Here is a 20,985-nt window from a genome sequence, read left to right as displayed (position 1 = left end):
TGTTGCGCAACCGACCTTAATTTTCTTGCTGATTTTTGCCAACCCTCATGTTTCATTTCATTTTCATTCCCCAATGCACTACAGGGTTCCCAGTAAGCTCATATCTACTGTTGTATCCCTAAAAAAATATATATATATAATAATAATAATAATAATAATAAATCCGACCTACCAACCCCAATTTTTTTTTCATGCACTAGGAAACACACTTATTTTTTTGTTTGGTCATCCTCGATTCCCAAACTATTGCAAGTAATCCCTCAACATCTTTGGGCTTCACAGAAATATCAAAAAAGTATACCAAGCAGTTATCTACGAGAAGATTCGTCCTTACTTTAATAGGTACATGTAAGTGCAAAAATTTACAAAAAAGGTTTTATCATTGCTCTACAGCTGTGCAATATTATATAGAGTATGTATTATTTATTCGACACACACACTCTCGCTGGGGAAGACATTAGGATATCAATTTAAGAAGCTTTCTTGCAATTGACAATCAGTGGGCCAACATTGTCACCAGTCTCCTTATTGTGAGCATTATGAGAACCGTCGCAGTATGGGAACTGGAAAAAAAAAAATTAAAACTGATAATAATATCATGGGTCATGAAAAAGGTGCAGCTTAAGCAGTTATGCATCTTGACCAATCAGAAAGCTAGATTCATAATTAAGGTACAGTATTTATTAAGCTTCGCATATATGAACATAGTTATTTCAATGAAATATCCACCATACAGTATAAGACTGTATGAATGTGCTTAAAATAACAAGATTTTTTTACAGAAAACACTCATGATTTAAAACACTGCTTGACAATGAATGTAAATATAAGCTTTACTTAACATTTATCTAACATTTTGGATATGCTGATGATAGCCCAATGAGAAGGCAGCTTTCATCAGCATCTGTAGGCACCACACACAAAAAAAAATACCAAGTATGCATTTTCAGAAAAAAACCTTGTTATTTAAATATATCATTTTCATACTAAAGCCTCAAAAAGTATTATATTCTATAGTCCATTTCCTTGCTTATGTAGAAGTTCAATCATCAGGTGAACCATAATCTTTGCATGTGGTGGTTTGAGTTGCCCCCCCCCCCCCCCCCCCCCCAAGCTACTCCCAGGGCTGTCAACCCCCAAGATATTCAAATCTGAAGAATTGATAGGGAAGCGACATGACGTCACAGTGGAAAAAAGTGCACTTTGTAACATTTGATGTGATTGATTTAGTTCTGACCAATCAGATTATCGCATATATTACAATGGCCTGCTTGCAAGAACAGTTTATGAGGAATGTTTTGGTACTATCGTCGTGTACAGATTAACAAAGTACGTCATAGGTTTCTGAACACACGAGTGGGACTTAGAAATTTTGGTTCTCCTCACTTAGAAAAAAAATTAAGTGAAGATACCAAGAATCGAACTCAGTACCTTCAGCACCAAGAACTACTACAATGCCAACCCCAACCCTAAACCTAACCCCTAGACCACGAAGTGAATTTGGTTGGGTGGTCTCATTTTTTAGTCATATTTAAACGATGTATCATCAGCACGTGCACATAAATATTTATTATAGTTTAATTCATGCTATCATAGGGTACGATTACTAGCCGATTACTTGAAATTTGAATTTGAATAGAATTCCCTGACAATTCCCGTACACGACAATACAACCAATGTTTTGATTTTGTTAGTGATGTAAAATAACACAAACAACACAAAATAATTGGAATTTTATGGTTGTGAAAGTCGAGTCTCACAAGAAATGGTCAGCTTTGTCAATAAATCCAGGACATTTGAGACTCTAATCTGGAGACTGGGAGATATGGTCCAAAATCTGGAGACTCCCGGTTTATCTGGGAGAGTTGACAGCCCTGTACTCCCTTCACCTCCCCCGCCTCCTCCCAGCCAAAACAAATTAAGATATTTTAGCAACATATTTTATGTGATAGTAAAGCAAAATATCCAGCTTCCAAAATTCCATTTTCCAATTCCAATTCCAAATTCCATACCATTTTAAAGAACTTATAATATATTTAGATGATAACTAAACTATTGAAAGCTTTCACGTGAGCAAACATTAGTAATATCTTATCCCAACATTTAATTCCTCCACCAAACACGCATTTGATCATGAGCATTAAGCTTATTTACTGCAAGGTTATATAATCTTAAATCCAACATCTGAAAATCACGTGCGATCCATGTTTACGTACCTTCTTCGATCTCCAGCATCTGCAGAATACACCTTTGTCACCCAGATTTTCAATATCCACAACACTAGCCACCTTATCCTTGTCCTTCTCTATAGCAGGATTGACTATATCTTTCTTCTTGGGTGAGAAGGCATTAACAACAAGATAGACAACCACTGATGCAGTAACAACAACGGGAACTAACTGTACCCATTCCTTGCCAGATAGCTGCACTAACCCATCAACTGAACCAGGAATAGGAAGACCACGGAGGTATCCTGGAATTTGTACTTTAATAAGACGAGATATGGCATCCATACTTAGCTTGTTTGCCTCCTTGATGCACGTCGATCTCCTGCTCCCTGCTCTCTGTCTGGTTTTCCAATCGAGCCGAGTACTTTGCGATTTGTTTCCGAAGATTTTTCGAAATTACTCGTCAAACAAATATAATTTTTATGTTTGGAACCGGGAGGAAAAACATAGACTTTCATAGCAAAGAATTGTATGAGGACTAATATTTTAATATCAAATCAATATGTTATGCATCCAGAATAAATAATTGGTTAAAACTGAGAACAAAACTTGTCAAATGCCCGAGATACTCCCGAAATGTAGCGCGCCAGTTCGGCGCCAGTTCCCCGGTTCCACCGACGGATTCAGAATTTAATGGCGGCAAAATAAATATGAACGGTTTATGAAAATGCTTTTAAAATGGCCGAAAATACGTCAGCAATACAAGATGGAGATCAAAATAACCAAGGAACAGTAACAAATAACTCTTATCTTGAGTCAAGATCTCATAAACTTGGATTTACTCTCCCGCCATCTGGTTTTTTAGCTCGAGCATTGACTCGCACTTTGATAGCCGCAGTGGGATGGACAATCCTTTGGACAATGATTGGAGATGATCTACTTCCTGGAGGCAATCTCTTTGGTATATTTATTATCCTAGTGTTTTCTGCCTTAGGAGGGTTTCTAATCTCAAACATACCTTATATTGTGCTTCCTTCTCTTTTTGGGATGCTAATCGTTGGATTTCTTTTGAGAAACGTCCCAGGCATCGACGTTGCTAAACACATAAATAAACAATGGTCAGCGACTTTAAGAAGTATTGCTCTTGTTGTGATTTTGATAAGGTCTGGACTTGAACTAGATCCTGTGGCTTTAAAAAAGCTCAAGTTCACTTGTATCAGACTTGCATTTGGACCTTGTATTGCTGAAGCTGTTACTGTAGCAATTGTGGTCAGATATTTTCTTGGCATGCCATGGCTTTGGAGTTTTCAACTTGGGTAAGTACACTTTCATTCAATCAGTCTATGTTACTGTGTGAAAAGTCAACTACTGGGACCACTCTTACCGAGGGACCCCCCCCCCCCCCTCCCCCACCATGAATATCATTGCCCTCATCCTCCCCTCTTTAGGGTAAAAAGGTAATAAAAAAAATTAACCAATCACAATGTAGAGTGATGTCTGTAAAACCCTGGTCCAAAAAGAGTCAACAAATCCCGTTCAAGACTCTGAATTTTTTCTGAGTCTTTCAATTTGCAGCTACATAAGTTGCTTCATATACTGCGAGGATCAGCTCAATTTGATACATTACAACCGCAGTACAAATATATATTTCATATATATTCTCATACACACATATAGTCAATATTATGTTTACAAAGGATCCAGGAGGCAGAAAATTCCATGTATGTAATAATTGTGAGCTTGTTAATCCAAAGGTTTGTTCTTGGAGCAGTATCTCCAGCTGTGGTTGTCCCTCAGCTATTGGTCCTCCAGGAAAAAGGTTATGGAGTCCAACAAGGCATTCCTACTCTTGTCATGGCTGCTTCATCTTGTGATGACGTGTTGGCTATCAGTCTTTTTGGAGTCTTTCTTGGCATTGCTTTCTCAGAAGGTACTACAGGGCTTAAAATAGCAGTTGGTCAGTTGCCAGTCATGATGACTGGCAAAATTAGTTTTAGCTCTATCATACCTTGTTTATGGCTCAAAGTTAATTACTGGTCAAAGTTCTAATTCCGGCAAGATATTGTCCTTGATGACATTAATTTAAGCCTGGTACAATAGCATACAGATCTTTAATCCCCAGTCAATTTAATATGGGCTTTGTTTTTCCTTAAAAATATTTTGCAAAGTTTTAGGAAAAGACATTACATAAATCTTTATACTTATGTTTTCAGGCAATCTGTACTTTAATATATTCAGAGGACCCTTAGAACTCCTTCTTGGTGTTGCTATTGGTTGTCTTGCTGGTCTTATTTGTTGGTTTCTACCAAATAAGAAAGAGGTATGTGTAAAGGAAGGAAGTCTGTCCCTTGAGTATCATTTCTTGCTTCATTTGAATGTATTATTGATTGAAACTGAGGATAATAATTTGCATAGTTTTGGCTTATTGGTGCAGAGGATTCAGTAATTTTCAAGGCTGTCTTGACAAAATAGGTGTGTTTTGCACTAGTTTAATATCGATGATTTTCCATTTGATCATGAAATAGCCAGTGGTTGGAGGTGAAGTACCTTTCTGTTGAAACCTCTGTTTGTAGATGTGTGGTGTGTGTATGTTTAGATGGGAGGGGTAAAGGGCGATGAGGTTAAATGATAGGAATTTTTCAAGAGAGTGAAATGGGAATACAGTATATTTGTATGTCCAGGAAATCTGTTCTTTTTGAAAAACAGAGAGGTTGGCTCTTGACCTGTAACTACAATTCTCAAAGCAACAAAAAATAAAATAAATAAAATAAGATGAGATGAGATGAGATTAAAAAGAATAATAATAAATACACTCCTTTCTATCATATAAACACTCCTTTCTACCACCTCTTTCTCTTTTACTCCAATGAAGGACTAGCGTCCAAAACGTCAGTAAGTTTTTTCATCTTTTCATGGTGTATAATTTACCTTTTTATCATTACTGTTTCATTAGAAACACCGACGCAGCTCACTGCACTAGTTTTTAGCTAGTTATATCTTCCTAAGATAAGAGAAGAGAAGAGAAAAGAAGAGAACAGAAGAGAACAGAAGAGAACAGAAGAGAACAGAAGAGAAGAGAAGAGAAGAGAAGAGAAGAGAAGAGAAGAGAAGAGAACAGAAGAGAACAGAAGAGAAGAGAAGAGAACAGAACAGAAGAGAACAGAAGAGAACAGAAGAGAAGAGAAAATGAAAATAAAATAAAATAAAATAGATCTATTTTCATCATTCATATGTTTCAGACTGATAGATCCAGAGTTCGGTTTGTGTTGCTTTCTGGCTTTGGATTACTATCATTGTTTGGTTGTAATGCTGCACAATTTTCTGGTGCAGGAGCACTAGGTGTATTGACAATGGCATTTATTGCTGCTTACAAATGGGGAGAGGAAGAAAAGGTGAGTACAACTTTGCACATCTTAAAAATTATCTTCTTGCTCAACTGGATTGGAAAAATGGGAAAAATTCTTCACTAATTGCCCTATTTCACTATGACGTCACTGCTTGTTTATGTGGGGGGATAGAATTGCCAAATCCAATAGAAAATTCAACAAAATTTGCTCCTAGCGAAACAGTTAAATCTAAAATGGCCTGGTTTTCAGATATAATATCTGTTAATATGTATTAAAAAAATATTCTGAGCATTTGCTGGCTATTCTAATTCTCTTCGGGGATTGGTACAGGTTTTAGAACAATTTTCGGTGAATTTGCTTTGATTTGACCCCCTCCGATGACTATGATCCTTTGCATTTAAGCAATAGATTGTTTTGATGTGATGTCATAGTGAAATAGGGCAATTTTGATAAAGGCTGTCTTGCTGAATAATGTATATGATGACAATGGTGATGATGTTGATGATAGTGGTAGTGGTGATAGCCAAGGGTGGATACAGGGGGGTGTCCTGCAGTTCACCGGACCCTTGCACTTTTTCGAAGCAATGCATTATATCTCTATATACATTTGTTCATTTGAAACACCCCCCTAACAAATTCCTGGATCTACCCCTGATGGTACGGTGATGGTGATGATAGTGATGATGGTGTTGATGATGGTGGTAATATGTAATGATGATGATGATGATGATGGTGATAATTAGTGATGATAATGATGAATAATGGAATTGATAGGGCATGAACAAGACGTGAGTACCCATTAAAGACACTTCCCGTTCTTCTAAAAGGCTTTAAGTATCGTGTATGATATAACCTCTTGAGTGGTAGTTTACTATGCACCATTTCAGTTCTTCACATTATTCTGTATACTTTGACAGACACCCATAAACAATGCCATGTCTATAGTATGGGAGTTCTTCCAGCCATTATTGTTTGGTCTGATAGGGGCTGAAATATCTCTAGATTACCTGGATGGAAGATTTGTTGGTGAGTTAATTTTTACTGTTATGATCTAAAAGAATTGCCAAGGGCTTAGACAAAGGATGCCTTTGAAGTATAAAATTTGAAAGAAATCATAAGAGTGGGTCATGGGCTAGGAAAGTTAGTGATAGAGACATATAGCGCTAGTTGTGATGTAAACTATTGTGATTATGAAACAAAGCAACTTGGCAAGAACTTGGAAATAATGGTTGGCACGATTCTAATAATTGTAAACATAAACCAGCTCTATTAATTGTTGTCACTGAACCAGTAGAGCCGGATAGTATGGATTAAACCTTGCATAAGCCTGAACTGAAGTCAGACAGGCAGGCCGTCGGTCGGTCAGTTGGTCAGTCGGTCGGACAGGTGGACGAACAGACAGACAAAGAAATTGTGCATATTGTTGATTAATTTGAGATGCAAAGACCTTTGCTATGCGTTTTGTTTTTTGCAGGTAAATGTGTTGGTGCATTAGTCATCTGTATTACAATGCGCATGCTCGTTACATTTCTTATAATGGCGGGAAATAAGCTGACCAATAAGGAAAAGGCATTTGTTGCTATTGCATGGTTACCCAAAGCAACAGTTCAGGTATGGACGTTTACAACGCATTCCTTTTTGTTTCTTATCTTGGGTCCCAGAAGCTTTCTTGCAATGCAAATAACCTACTTGGGAACCGGAGCAAAGGGATGCCTAGTTCCCTTGCCTGAATGTTTAAAGTAAGTCGTGCTTATAACCTGTAGTCATGAGAAAGAATAACTTTACGACGAGAGCTTACATAATGCAGTAAAAATGTCTACTGGTCCCCCCTGATATATATTTTAGATCGATTGGTCGAAATAGAGTACAAACACTAAAAATGTGTAAAGCTGTTAGGTTTTGAAGGATTTTGCTGGATATCATAACAAATATCGCCATCTTAAAGGATAAATTCCATTTTTTTTATAGGCTGCAATTGGATCCCTATCCCTCGATATAGCACGGCAGCGAGGTTATGCTGGCAAACCACAAGAGGAGTACGGTATCCAGGTAATGTATAAGTCTCGATTAATACAAACTTGAGTGCTTGTTTATTATACTGTATAAGAAGTCCTTCTCTTGCTAGTGCCTCTCACTCATGTTTTTGGAGGGAAGTGAGGCATGTTGACAAATGCAACATTACTGCGCATGAGCAGATTATTATTTGCAGCAAAACGGCTTTGCGCTATGATGCGCATGAGCAGACCATTATTTGTAGGCATTTATTTGCAGACTCTTAACATTCCCTCTTTTCCTTCCTAACTCAGTCGAGTCAAGTTCCTTTCCTGTTTTGGAAGCACGGGAAAGTTCTCTCTTATAATACCTTCTACCCAACTCGGCTCCGCAGGAATCCTAAAAACTCGTTTTTGCTGAGTCTGGAGGGTAAAGTGGGATGCTTGCAGTCTAGTTATTTGCAGTTATCTCGGCCAATCAAAACGACGGAAAAAAATATTTCGAATGAGAAACTCTATATTCAATTCTAAAATTATACTAAACTGAGGTGTTATCAATGACCTCTCGCCTACAAGGGTCAAAGACTAAACTTCTTGAACCATGCACTGATAAGAATTGCGATCATTAGTAATGACAAGTGTCTTTGTTTTCATGATTTATAGATCATTACCATGGCAGTTCTATCAATCCTGCTGACAGCTCCTGTAGGTGCTGCTGGTATAGCCCTTGCTGGTCCTTTACTTATGAGAAGAGTACAGCCAGAAGAACAAGACATGCGGGCAGAAGATCGTTTGCTGTGTATCCAGGAGCGGCCTAATAAGGATATTGCTTTAAACGACATGACCTGAAACAGCGAGCTCGAGTGTGTACAGAGCTTTCAGACTAACCAGTAGGCTTGTAGGTCGCGAGGCAATCGCGTTCGTGTGCAACAAATAAGCGTCTTAACGTTAGAAACAGCAGTGTTTGATGTAATATTTCAAAAACTCGTGCTTCGTGTTTCATTAGGGTTTCCAAACACGAGAAAACATTTGAAAGCACTAGGCCGTAGACCGAGTGCTTTTATTATTTTTGAGTGTTTGGAAACCCTAATGAAACACGAAGCACGAGTTTTTGGAATTACTTCTCTAATGAGATAATAATTTATTATTGTAAATTATGCAGGGAAAGAAGTTTCCTTGTTTTGATGTTTTTATTTAATATACGTAGAACAGTTGCATGGGGAAAAAATCAATAAAATATAGATCCAACCCAACTTTGTCTGCAAATTCCTCGTTAGCATAGTTGGTGAATCACTAGGCTATCACGCAAAGGGTCCCAGGTTCGAGACATGGTAAGTCCAAGGTAAAAAGAAATGAAAAAGATAAATACGTAAGTAGATCATAGTAGATAGAAGTATAAGAAGTAAGTAATGGAGAGGAGAGAGGTAAAGAAATGAGGCAAATGGGTGGAAAGTGGATGAGAAATTCTTCTAGCTATTTTGAGATATCCACGACAGATATGTAGATTAAGAAATATTTCGGCACGAGATTTGAAAATATTTCAAGCACTAGTGATGATAATTTTCAAACACTAGTGATGAATATGGTTTTTCATAAGGTTTCAAAACCCATTCACGTGATCTGAAAAGTGCCCCTCCATTGGTTGCTGAGCTTATGACTTATTGATGAGTTTGAGAAAAAGTTTTCCAAGAACTGAAGAGAAACTGAAGAGAAACAAAAAATAGAAAGTTACTGGTTTTCCTTTCGTAACGAATAATAATAATAATAATAATAATAATAATAATAAAAGAATAATAATAAAAGAATAATAATAATAATAAAAGAATAATAATAATATATTTATAACGCGCATATTTCATATGGATATGTTCATATGTGCAGAAATTAACTATGCCGTTCAATTAAATAAATTGGATAAAAAGAAATATAGATATAACATAATATAGTATAGTATATAATAATAGAAATATATAAAAAAAATAAAATATATAGTAAATAGCAATAAAGATGTATAAAATTCTAAGTATTAAAGCTAATTTAAAAAGGTATGTCTTAACAAGTGATTTAAATTTCCTGATACACAGTTCATTCCTGATTTCAACAGAAAGAGCGTTCCACAGTTTAGGGGCCGCAGATTGAAAAGCCCTGTCACCTAAAGTTTTTTTACATTTCCCACTAGCTGGATTTAGCAGAGTGCCCTTATGATTCCGGAGGTTATACCTAGAAACCTTACTGAAACCAAATCAGATAAATATTGTGGTGCTAGCCCACGTAAACATTTAAATGTTAACAGTAGTATCTTAAAATGAATACGATATCTAATACGTAACCAGTGTAAATCAAAAAGAACTGGTGTGATGTGGCAAAAACGAGGAAGGCGCCCTACAATAACCCTGGCAGCAGAATTTTGCACTCTTTGTAACTTATTTACATTAATATCAGGAAGCCCATACAATAAACTATTACAGTAATCAAGTTTACTCACTATAAAAGCATGGACCAAAGTCTCGGTAGAACCACATGAAAGGTATTTCCTAAATCTTCTAATATTGTATAGATGGTAAAACGATGAACTACAAGTTTTCTTAATTTGTTCATGCATATTCAAGTGGGAGTCAAACCAGGCTCCCAGGTTTTTTACAACAGAAGATTGGTTAATCTTGGATTCTCCAACTTGTAGATTGGTGACGTTCACTTTCTCCAGCTGTTGTTGGGTACCGATCACTAAGAATTCTGTTTTACCAGGATTCAGCTTCAGTTTGTCAGATAGCATCCATTGTTTAATGTCTGAAATACACGCTTCCATAGCACTCACAGCCAACCTCATCCGCATATGCGTGGGCTTGAGGCAGATGACTTTCAATAATTCTGAATAGCTTGCTTGAATACAATATAAACAGCAGAGGACCGAGGCAGCTGCCTTGTGGAACACCGTATTCCAGATCAAACGAATCAGAAACAACACCCTCAATGGTGACACGTTGACTTCTGTTTGACAGATATGACTCAAACCAGCTTAAGGCCATCCCTGATATGCCAAAATCAAATGAGAGGCGGTTAAGTAGAACGTTGTGGTCTACTGTATCGAAGGCAGCACTGAGGTCAAGTAGGACCAACAAGGTTACGCATTGTTTATCCATGTTCATTAGTAGGTCATTCTTAACCTTAAGTAAGGCAGTTTCAGTACTGTATCCTGGTCGATAGGCTGATTGAAGATCAGGTATCAAGCCATATTCAATCATGTAAGTATACAGTTGATCAGCCACTGCTCGTTCAGCAAGCTTTGATACAAACTGCAAGTTGCTGATTGGGCGATAGTTCATGAAAACTGTGTCAAGTCCATTCCGCTTCAAAGTTGGGTACGAAAGAGCATCTTTCCATGAGTCAGGGAATTCACCAGTTTGCAGTGATGAATTCAGCATTTAATAATGAATAAAACATACGGCATGAAACACAGGTGTGCACCTAAAAACTATCAAACAGCATAAGCGAAAAGATTTATCGTTCGTGATGCTAAGTTTAGCGTAAAGCCCCGTTTACACTGGCGATTCTTGCGGCGATTTTTGCTGCGATTTTTGTGGCAATTTTCGGAAATATAAAATCTTTTGTCTCATTCTTCAAGAGACATTCGTCTAGGAAAATCATGGTATCCTGAATAAAACTTTACAAGTAAATTCTTTAATATTATTTATTATGGACAGGATCGCCGAAGAAATCGCAAAAATCGCCGCAACGCTCGCTAGTGTAAACGGGGCTTAAGAAAACGTTTGTTAGGACACATCACATGACCAGTTCCCGCCATACATCGTTACTGTGAATGCCTGGATATTGATTTTAAAATAATGAAAAACAAAAATGAGCGGCTGGAAAAATTGGAATTTTATACAGTTTGGTGGGCATGGGCAGTTTGTGGATGTTATCAGTAAATAATCCAACATGGTAAACAGGTTTGCAGATGTTTTTATCCTTGACTTTTTAACAATCTTAAACAATCACGTTTTATCTCAGTGCATATATCATTTCGAACTATACGTTCTGTACAGGGTTTGTGTCACGAGATGTCTACTGTTCAGTAAAACAGCGACTGGGAAAATTATACGCAAAACGTTTAATCTATTAGTATCGCGAGAAACTAAGAGTAAAATATTTCTTGTATTTTTTCTTTTATTTCTCCCCCCAAAACCGTGCAAGTCTCGTTCTTAAAACTAAAAAAAAGTATGGAATTTTTTCCTAAGATTTAAGTCTTTTTTACCATGATATATTTATCCAATTTCAAAGCAACAATTCACATTTTTCTTAACAGCGTGTTGTATTGTTTACATAGCTTTGCAAAAAGTAACATTTTTTTTTTTTGCATTTCACATCACATTCTTGGTATCATTGCAAAAAGAAAAAGAATGGGGCGTTATTTATGGTATTGTCTGCTCCTTCGTTAACATTTTCATGTATTTTAATTTTCTGTCTACAATTCTTCAATAAGTTTCTTTGTCAACGGTGGTTTATTTCCTTTCCACTTTGCTTGGATTTTTTTCTTCTCAGCTTTATGGATTTCAATATTGCTCACTAAATCCAAGTGCAGTGTTCTTAGATCAGCTGCAAACGAAGACAATATGTCACTATTTGACAGCATCCAGGATAAGAAAAATTCAAGCTTCTTCTTTGCCAACCAAAGTCTTTTTACATCATCTTTACAGCTCTCAGATCCATGTTTAAGCTCCTTTCTGCCCTTTTCTATTATTCTATGGGCATCTGACAAAGCACAGTCAACAAAATTAACCACCTTTTTACCACGTTTAAAACTTCCTTGAATTAGGTCAACAATATCTAGTATAATATCATAGGAAAACTTCTGTGAATTGAAAAGATCTTTTGATTCAAGCACAACATTTAGAGAATTATAAACAGCTGACTCGAGGCTCTCAAAAGTAAAATTCTTGGAAAGTGATGATGATAATTTGTACAGAGTTTGTGAAGATTGTTCTGGGTTTTCCATAGGGGAACCATTGTATAATCTCATTGTATATGCATACGCATACAAGGTATCTATAATGCTGTATTTAATCAAGGGACTTGCTGGTGATGATAGCTGTTGCAAATTGTGTAAAACTGTAGGGTAATTCTTAGACTTTTGAGGTTGCTGGTTATTATTTCTGATGTCATTATTTGGTTTTTCAGTTTCTTCATTTTTCCTTTCTTCTGACTGTAACACTTGGATCTTTAGTTTCCTAAGTTCGAAAAAAAAGTTCAGAGTTATTTTATATTATAGAATAAAAATCTTTTTCGGTAAATACTTTGTACAAAGGAATAAATACCGACATACGTAGCACACAAAGACCTTTGCTTCCTCCTGAGGCCCACCTGCGCTCTGCACTCACCACCAGTAAGTTGCCCACCATTTCTTAGTAGTTTAGCAAGTGCAATCTAGTGTATGACCAAGTCTTCTAAAGTATCTACTATCACATAGCACACTGACCCTACATAGTGTTCCCTTTGAGTTGTCAACCCTTTTCTTGCAGTATTTCCAGTCTCCTTCCACAAGACATCCCTTAACTTCCCCCCTCCTGCCCTATTTGTTCCATGGAACCCCTCCTCTGCGAAGCTGATCATGTTGCAACCTCCCATTTTGAAGATGATCGTACCAGCTTTTTATACAAAATGGACAATTTGGAACCCCCTCTTCCCCCCTTAAAAACCTCGATCTGCCAATAATCATGGATGGACAGAACAAGCCCTTCATTTCAATGAGTGTACCTCTGTTCATTTGCTGGTTCCCACCAAGGAATCCATTCTTCTACCACCTGCGATAAATGACCTGACTTTATCGATGATTCGAATTCTCTCTTTTCGTCTTCAGTCAAACTCTCCCATATCAAGCTGGGGTCAGCCTTGTCTAGATCAATGCCACCAAGACGCTCTTCAAGAGAAGACTCCTCAGACTCCTCGTCCTCGCCTTCTTCATTCTCTTTCTCCAGATTCTTCAGCATGCTAAGCACTTTTTGGACATCTTCAGGGTCTTTGGTTCGCTGTGACAGCTCTTCTAACACGTTTTTCTTATAAAATCCTTCCGAACATTGGACGTGTTTCTCACTATTGTAACAAGAAACAGAGCAGTATCCAGCATTACAGCGCGGACAAGTATACTTAGAGCTATTCTTTTGACAGAAAAAACACACAGGAGCCCTGCTAGAAGCCGTTATTTCATTGCCTTGATTATCGAATAATTTTACTTCTTCGTCCGCCATTTTGAATTTTACACTTTGGGTCAGCGGTGTTCTTACGTAGAGTTGAGCCAACAAAATATTTGTACAGCGGTAACACTAAAAAATGCATAAGCCTGCGGACGCTCCCGGAACAAATCAGCGGTATCTTCCTAAGAAAAACAAAATGGCGGACGTGTCGAAGATTTGTGACAAGACAAGCTTTCGCGAATAGGACAGTGGAAAGAATTATGCAAGCGTATCATATTGGTTGTCTAAATAGGATATTTCGCTCAAGGATCTGAATATGCGTGCAAAGTGCAAGAGAAAGTAATAGTTTGATTGACACATAAAACGAACAGCTCTGATATTTACGACAACGTATATTTGTCAAGTCTAAGTGAAGTGCATTGTGTCATAGCAGCGATACAGTGTCCTACCATGCCTGAATTAATCAGCCTTGATTCTGAAGGAGAATCCAAAACGTGTTCACAAAATCGTGGTTGCACCGTACCTCCCACTAAACACCTCGCTCGTTTACTGACTGCATTGATATTATTAATTCTTTCCTGGTCTGTTCTGTGGACTGTGATTGGTCAAGATGCTCAACCAGGAGGCAATATTTTTGGTATTTTAACAGTCATGGTATTTTCATCAGTTGGTGGTTTACTGGTTAAGTGCATTCCTCATCTCTCCCTACCACCACTATTAGGCATGCTTATAGCAGGATTCATGCTCAGAAACGTTCCTCATATAGACTTTGCTTCACATATTGAGAAGAAATGGTCTTCAAGTTTGAGAAGTATAGCTCTAGTTATCATCCTGATGAGATCAGGACTTGGGTTAAACACTGATGCTTTAAGAAGACTTAAGTTCACTGTCATGAGATTAGCATTTTTGCCGTGTGCTACTGAGGCAGTTATTGCTAGTGTAATGGCCTATTATTTATTGGATATGAGATGGCAGTGGGCATTCCAGTTGGGGTAAGTCATAAGCAAACAACAGACCCCTTTCTAATTCCAAATTACTGCTGTGTTTCTTGATTACAGACTCATTTGCACAGGGTTAGCCTTGAGTTTGTGAAGAATATTCACATGTTCCAGTTAAGGTCCGTCACATTTCAAAATGTTTGTATTGTTGAAGTTGTGCATTCTTTACTTTTCTATTGGTATTTTGTGAATATTTAAACACTGATACGAGGCTAACCCTGTGCAAATGAGTCTGTAATCAAGGAACACAGCGGTTATTTGGAATTCGAAACGGGTCTATTCTTTCTCCAATTCAACTCTCAAGACTCTCCAATAGGCCCATTGCAGTTAATGGTCACATGTCAGTACTGGTGAGTAATTTTTTTTATTTTAGTTTAAATTGGTGATTCTTTCTTGTAAAGAACTGAATGAAACGATGTGTATCCAGTGTGTTACGAAATGCAGTTTTATTACAATCTCTCAAAACTTGTTGTAAAATAAATTGTTTGCTCACCAGTATATTTCAACCATGGGAACCAAGATGTTTATTCATTTGCTCTCAGTGAATTAATCAGCATATGATTACTGTTATGAGCTGCAAAGGGCCTATTCTTCAATTGCATGTTACGTCATTGAAAAAGAGAATTTTGAAACTGAGCATTGAGAGGACGTGGACTGAAACTTGAAATGGGCTACCTGTGCTTCACGTAGTCTATAAAGGGTCATGGGCACTTTTTGTTGGTATAGGAAATCATTTTACTCATTTTATCAGTCAAAGTCTAAGCTAATCCTCAATTATTTGTATGTCGCCAAAAAATGTCAGGTTTGTTCAAGCTGCTGTCTCCTTAGCAGTTGTGATCCCATCTCTACTGGAGCTACAAGCAGAATATTATGGAGTAGAGAAGGGTATACCCACTCTCGTAATGGCTGCTGCATCATTTGATAATGTCTTGTCTATCAGTGGATTTGGAGTGTGTCTGGGATTGAGCTATCACTCAGGTTAGTCAGAGTATAAATGATTGATGACTGTTACCACAGGGAGCCCAATTTCGATAACACTGAACACAGGGTTTTGAGTAGCAAAGATTTAAAGTCTCATGCATTGGAAAAATGTGTTTTTTGAACTTGCCAGCATTTCGTAGCAGTATTTTGGCATGATGAGCAACTGGAAGGCCATACCTCGATGAGGAGGACATTGGGTGATTTCAATTACTGCAACACTGAAAAAATAAATAAATAAAAATAATAAATCCGAAAATCTCTGCAAGAAAAATCAACAAAACATTGACTCTGTAAAAGTTAAAAAGTCCAAATACTTAATTGACATTTATCTTGAACAGGACACCACAACAGTGCAATCAATCAGATATTTTTTACCTGGCACCACACGCTATAAGGTTAATAAAGTATGTTGCAAGGTTGAGATAACTACAATGCCACAAAAAAATCCAGAAAAAAATATCGCACCTCAGCCCTCCCCCCCCCCCCCAAAAAAAAACGCTGCAACACTGCAACCCCAAATGTCACTTTAAATAAAGGTTTTTTTTTCTAGTTTCATCTTAAATGTTTAGTTTTCTCTTATCAAACTGGGCTTCCTGTGGTATTTTTTTTTTCTTTTTTACTCTGCAAAATTAGTTGAATAGAAATTCATATAAATCATTTATCCTTCCAGGTAACTTAGTCTTCAATATATTCCGTGGTCCAATTGAACTGAGCATGGGGATCGTATTTGGAGTAATTGTTGGAGTGATTTGTTGGTATTTTCCAAGTAAAGATCAGGTCTGTATTGTTGATATTCAGTCATAATAGGCTAGCCATTGCATAGCCTCCTTCACACACAACTCTAGCTCTCTCTTTGCTTCTAGTCTTTCCAAGTTTCCAACCCCTAAATTCCTATTCAATCATGGAACGAGGGCCACAGGATTGTTAGCCACTGGCTATTAAGTGCTACCCTCAAAAAAAATTTTTTTTTGTCTGTTTCTTTCGTGGGCTACCTGTGGTGTGCTATTTCTAATGCCTAGCTACAAAGAATTTGAAAAAAATGCTGCCAAGAAGTTGATGACTTTAGTACCTAAGCCCATTGTCTCCAACACATACAGTACAGAACATCTATCTGTTTTACTAGAGATACAGACAGTAAAATTGTAGTACACCAAGTTCCCTCCTATGCCCTTTCTTCTCTTATGCCTTTCCCAAAAAAGCTGTATACAACTTTACCATCTGTAGTCTTTGTTTTTCACACTCTTTGGGGAATTGTAGACAGTTTGAAGGCAATTTGCAAATTCATTTGCAATTATTCCCCTTTCACAGTTCCTTGCGCCATCTTGAAAGGTAGCCTCAAAGCGAGACAAACGGTGAGCTTGCAAAAAAAGGCCTCTATTATTGGGAGCTCACGTCCGTCTTGCTTTGATGCAAAGGCATGACTAACTAAGGGCACTATTGATAAATATTTGACTTTCAGGAGAACGTTCACAAGACCAGATTCGTGATTCTTCTTGGTAGTGCTCTACTGTCAGTGTTTGGTAGTAATGCAGCTCGTTTCGCTGGTGCTGGGGCTCTAGGAGTTCTCACCATGGCGACTGTTGCTGCTCATGGTTGGGGAAAGGAAGCAAAAGTAATGAATCACATTTTCTCTACTTGCAATTCTCTGTTAATTCTTTTTCAAAACAACTGATGTAAATCGCACTTTCTGATTGATTGATGTCGCATTCAGCACTATGAGAGCACTTAACACACATACGCGCGCACTTTCTATTTCATCATTCCTACCCAAAATAGCGGCTCGGTATTCTAATTTTTGTTTTATAAAATAAAAACGTGCTTGCTGTGCAGTGTGCAGTTATAGAGTACTTCAGGATTATTAGAACGTTCGGGAAATTATCCTCAGTGGAATATATAGCCCACAAGGAACTCTAGGTTGACATATGTGAGCATCATTTTTTTTTTTTTCACATTCACTTTCATTTTCTGATCTAAGAAATATTTTGAAATGATGAGCTTTTTAATGAGCTTTTTTTATTGAATGACCAAATATTCGGGACAATTTTATTCCTCATTACACTAAACCTTTACAGATCCCAATTGCAGAGGCTACAGCTTTCGTATGGAAATTTTTCGAACCATTGCTTTTTGGATTGGTTGGTGCGGAAGTCAGTGTGAAGTACATGGAAACGAGTCTCGTAGGTAATTCAGAATAAGACATTAATCTATCTTGTGCGCATGCTTTAAGCTAATTCAAGAAACTCTCTGTTCTACCCAGGTACTGGGCTTGGCATTCTAGCAGTAGCATTACTTCTTCGACTTCTCGTAACCTTCGTTGTTCTGGCGAGAAACAACTTAACTAAAAAGGAGAAGATATTTATATCAATTGCTTGGCTTCCAAAGGCAACTGTGCAGGTTTTTGTACATTTAATTTAATCATAGACAATGTTTATCGAAGTTTTTAGTAGAACCTTTTATACTAGTCCCTGATGATACCATAATAGGCGGCGCGCAAAGCTTATACATTTATGATAGCATGACATTTTTATGATAGCGTAGTTTAGTTACGACTGCCGGAACTTCTGGGTTTCGATCAAGTGATTAAAGACTTAGAGTCTCGTTATTTTTTTCAAAAGATATGGTGAAACACTGATCGCCATGTGCTGTCCGCCAAAAAGAATTCTATTATTGAAAATTTGTGTCATCACAAGATAGCTGGGAAATCAGGAAATGATCATGAAGTTTAGCGAAGCCAAAAAGTAGCTAGCCAATTTAATGTAATTTCAAGTCATTTATTTCATTCTCTTGAAATATAAAAATTGCAATGTGAGAATATTTGTTTGCAGGCTGCTATTGGTTCAGTTTCTCTTGACATGGCTCGACAGGCTGGACTCACTGGAACATACCAAGAAACCTATGGAATACAGGTATGTATAAATAATAATTAATAATTACGTACCACCTTAAAATCTTTTAAATGTGAATTTTGATAAATTTTGATCCATCAACCTATATGATCCTATTTTCTTTTCATTATCGTTTTTTCCTCGCAGGGGCGGATCCAGGATTTTTTCAAAGGGGGGGTTGTAGCATAGGTTGAGGTACTTGTTTGGCAGGAAAGTAGCACAGGGTTCGCAAACGGAAGTAGATCTTATGACAATGATTATTTGCTGCAGGCGATCATGGTTGTTTCAGGTCCCACACACGGCGTATAGAAAAAAAAGCGAGCGAAATGTGTTCGGCACCCCTGTTTTAATAAAACTCGCGATGCTGTTGGTGTTGTCATGAAAAATGATAATAATAAAGAAAAATCACGATGGCTCTCATAGGAGGGGGTTGCAACCCCCAAAACCCACCCCTAGATCCGCCACTGCCTCGTCAATTTTAATGTTAATCATGTTTGTACTGTATGTAAATTGTATGAAGAGGGAATATCAAATGGGACGAAAGTTCTGTTTTCTTCGCCAGTCACAAAATTTGCATGTCTCAAGTTTTATAAAATGTATATTTTTATATTGTGACAAATAAACTAGACTAAAAAGTTGGATTGCTCGGGTCTTGGGTTTTGTAACATATTATGTTAAAGCGTGATTAAAAGAAGTTGCAAATGCATCTTGTTTAAAAAACAACCAGAAAGAAAAAAAAAAGTAACAAAGAACATCTAATAACGTTTTAATGTTCTAAACATGGCGGAAAATTAACAAAGTATGGATAAACTGATAATCAGTATTTTAATGTAAAAAACAAAAAAAAAGCAACAACAACAAAAAAAAAAAAAAAAAAAACGAAAACAAAAAAACAAACAAAAAAAAACATATATTACAAGAAAAATCTGATTTAGTGATTGAAAAACGTTAAATTTTCTGGCAGTTCAATTTATGACCATTATGGGAAATGCGAAAAAGGTCAAATAAGTCTTTATATTTTTGCTTTTTAGTCTTTATGTTTTAAATAATGTTCAAACCTTTCCAGATTCTTACAGTCGCCGTCCTCTCTATTCTGGTGACTTCACCCATCGGTGCGATAGGTATATCTCTCGCAGGGCCTAGGATGTTAACACAGACTCTACCAACAGAGGATGAAGATGATGTTACAGCAAAACTCAACGAGAACGGTGATGTAGTTGTAGTTACTGCTGTTTAAGGGAACATGAGCACGGTACTTCTTGTACTCAAAAACAATGACAACAAAAAACATCAATGCGACTCTCAAATGGCTTTCGTGTTAGAGCATTGAGCGATTTAAATGGCTTCCATGTTAGAACACTGTGATTTGCTGGTGCATTAGAGGAAATCCTTTTTAAATTCAAGGTTGCTACGGTAATGCGACTCTTAAATGGCTTCCGTGTTAGAGCACTGTGAATGGTTAGTGCATTATAGAGGAAAGCCATTCAAGAGTCAAGGCTGCTGCGTTAATCCTTCTCTTAAATGGCTTGGCTGGTGTGTATTTGAGAGAAGCCAATGAAGTCATACGAAATATGCGCAAATGTTTTTGATATATGAAATGAAGATAAAAATGAAATCAATCTAGTAATCATTCAAAGTTTATTTTATCATCACGTGATCATTATTCGTGGCCGAATTAAGATAACTCCAGACGTTGTTTATCAAGATGGTTAAAATTCTTCACATTATATGTTTATACAAGATGTTGGAAAGTTTAAAACAAGAGAGTTTATATTCTTTTAAAAATCCGCAAGTTATCGGTCATTTTTTTAATGTTGTTGAAAGTGACAAAAGATAACTAAAAATAAATAAACATCATGATCTTACGCCTCACAGAGTTCTCAAGATAAATAGGCTCTCGAAGAAGCAAGTTTCTACTAGTTTCTAAAATGATATTGGTTTTCGTCTAGGAAACGTTGACATGATCTTCTAAGGGGAATATTTCATGTTTTAGGGGAAGAACGCAAAATGAATTCTATAATTTTACCCTTATTATGCATTACAAACTACACGAGCAGATGGCAAGTATGTATTCCTATGGGTTTTGTTTGAAGAAGATTTTTCGTTGAAAAAGAAGTTCACCTCTATTTTCCGAGTGGATTTTTTTTCCTACTGAAAACAGAAGAGAGGAAGCCGGATAACTTCTACTTTTCCCACATGCATTGCAAAACTTCAGCAGAAGGCAAGCCATACTTTTCCATGGCGGAATTTGGTTTCACAAGTTTCTACAGAGATAGCAGTTTTGCCCCAGGAACTGAGCTCAAACCAATAGACTACAGAGAAACTTTATTGGTTATTGATGTAATAACCGTTAACCGTCACAGTCAGTTAAGGAATCTAGCGCCAGGTTAGTATATATATGTAAGCATATCCTAAAAGTTTAGATTT

At 37.1% G+C, this 20,985-nt stretch overlaps 4 protein-coding genes across 4 annotated transcripts; 2 read left to right on the top strand and 2 right to left on the bottom strand.

The window, feature by feature from the left end:
- Positions 1 to 308: 308 nt before the first annotated feature.
- LOC116299254 (CDGSH iron-sulfur domain-containing protein 2-like) lies at positions 309 to 2,596 on the bottom strand. The gene is made up of 2 exons (XM_089031140.1): positions 2,217 to 2,596; positions 309 to 563 (listed from the first exon to the last, which is right to left on the bottom strand). Exons 1-2 carry the CDS (start codon positions 2,511 to 2,513, stop codon positions 471 to 473), a joined length of 390 nt encoding a protein of 129 aa, XP_088887266.1. The 5' UTR covers positions 2,514 to 2,596; the 3' UTR covers positions 309 to 470.
- A 242-nt stretch (positions 2,597 to 2,838) lies between these two features.
- Positions 2,839 to 9,157, top strand: LOC116299257 (sodium/hydrogen exchanger 9B2). The gene is made up of 8 exons (XM_031707887.2): positions 2,839 to 3,484; positions 3,923 to 4,098; positions 4,382 to 4,488; positions 5,408 to 5,560; positions 6,433 to 6,541; positions 6,990 to 7,126; positions 7,484 to 7,564; positions 8,170 to 9,157. The coding sequence occupies exons 1-8, from the start codon at positions 2,907 to 2,909 to the stop codon at positions 8,353 to 8,355; spliced, it is 1,527 nt and encodes a 508-aa protein (XP_031563747.1). The 5' UTR covers positions 2,839 to 2,906; the 3' UTR covers positions 8,356 to 9,157.
- Positions 9,158 to 11,476: 2,319 nt separating this feature from the next.
- On the bottom strand, positions 11,477 to 13,748 carry LOC116299238 (zinc finger HIT domain-containing protein 2). Its single transcript, XM_031707866.2, has 2 exons — positions 13,258 to 13,748; positions 11,477 to 12,731 (listed from the first exon to the last, which is right to left on the bottom strand). Exons 1-2 carry the CDS (start codon positions 13,746 to 13,748, stop codon positions 11,969 to 11,971), a joined length of 1,254 nt encoding a protein of 417 aa, XP_031563726.1. The 3' UTR covers positions 11,477 to 11,968.
- Positions 13,749 to 13,885: 137 nt separating this feature from the next.
- LOC116299256 (sodium/hydrogen exchanger 9B2) lies at positions 13,886 to 20,181 on the top strand. Its single transcript, XM_031707886.1, has 8 exons — positions 13,886 to 14,686; positions 15,495 to 15,670; positions 16,344 to 16,450; positions 17,133 to 17,285; positions 17,746 to 17,854; positions 17,931 to 18,067; positions 18,499 to 18,579; positions 19,625 to 20,181. Exons 1-8 carry the CDS (start codon positions 14,145 to 14,147, stop codon positions 19,793 to 19,795), a joined length of 1,476 nt encoding a protein of 491 aa, XP_031563746.1. The 5' UTR covers positions 13,886 to 14,144; the 3' UTR covers positions 19,796 to 20,181.
- Positions 20,182 to 20,985: the final 804 nt, after the last annotated feature.

The sequence above is a fragment of the Actinia tenebrosa genome, unplaced genomic scaffold (assembly GCF_029948245.1).
Source record: "Actinia tenebrosa isolate PJP-AT-01 unplaced genomic scaffold, QUT_ActTen_1.0 PGA_scaffold16__25_contigs__length_10494907, whole genome shotgun sequence".
Taxonomy (NCBI): Eukaryota; Metazoa; Cnidaria; class Anthozoa; order Actiniaria; family Actiniidae; genus Actinia; species Actinia tenebrosa.
This window is presented reverse-complemented; position numbering and strand designations above follow the sequence as displayed.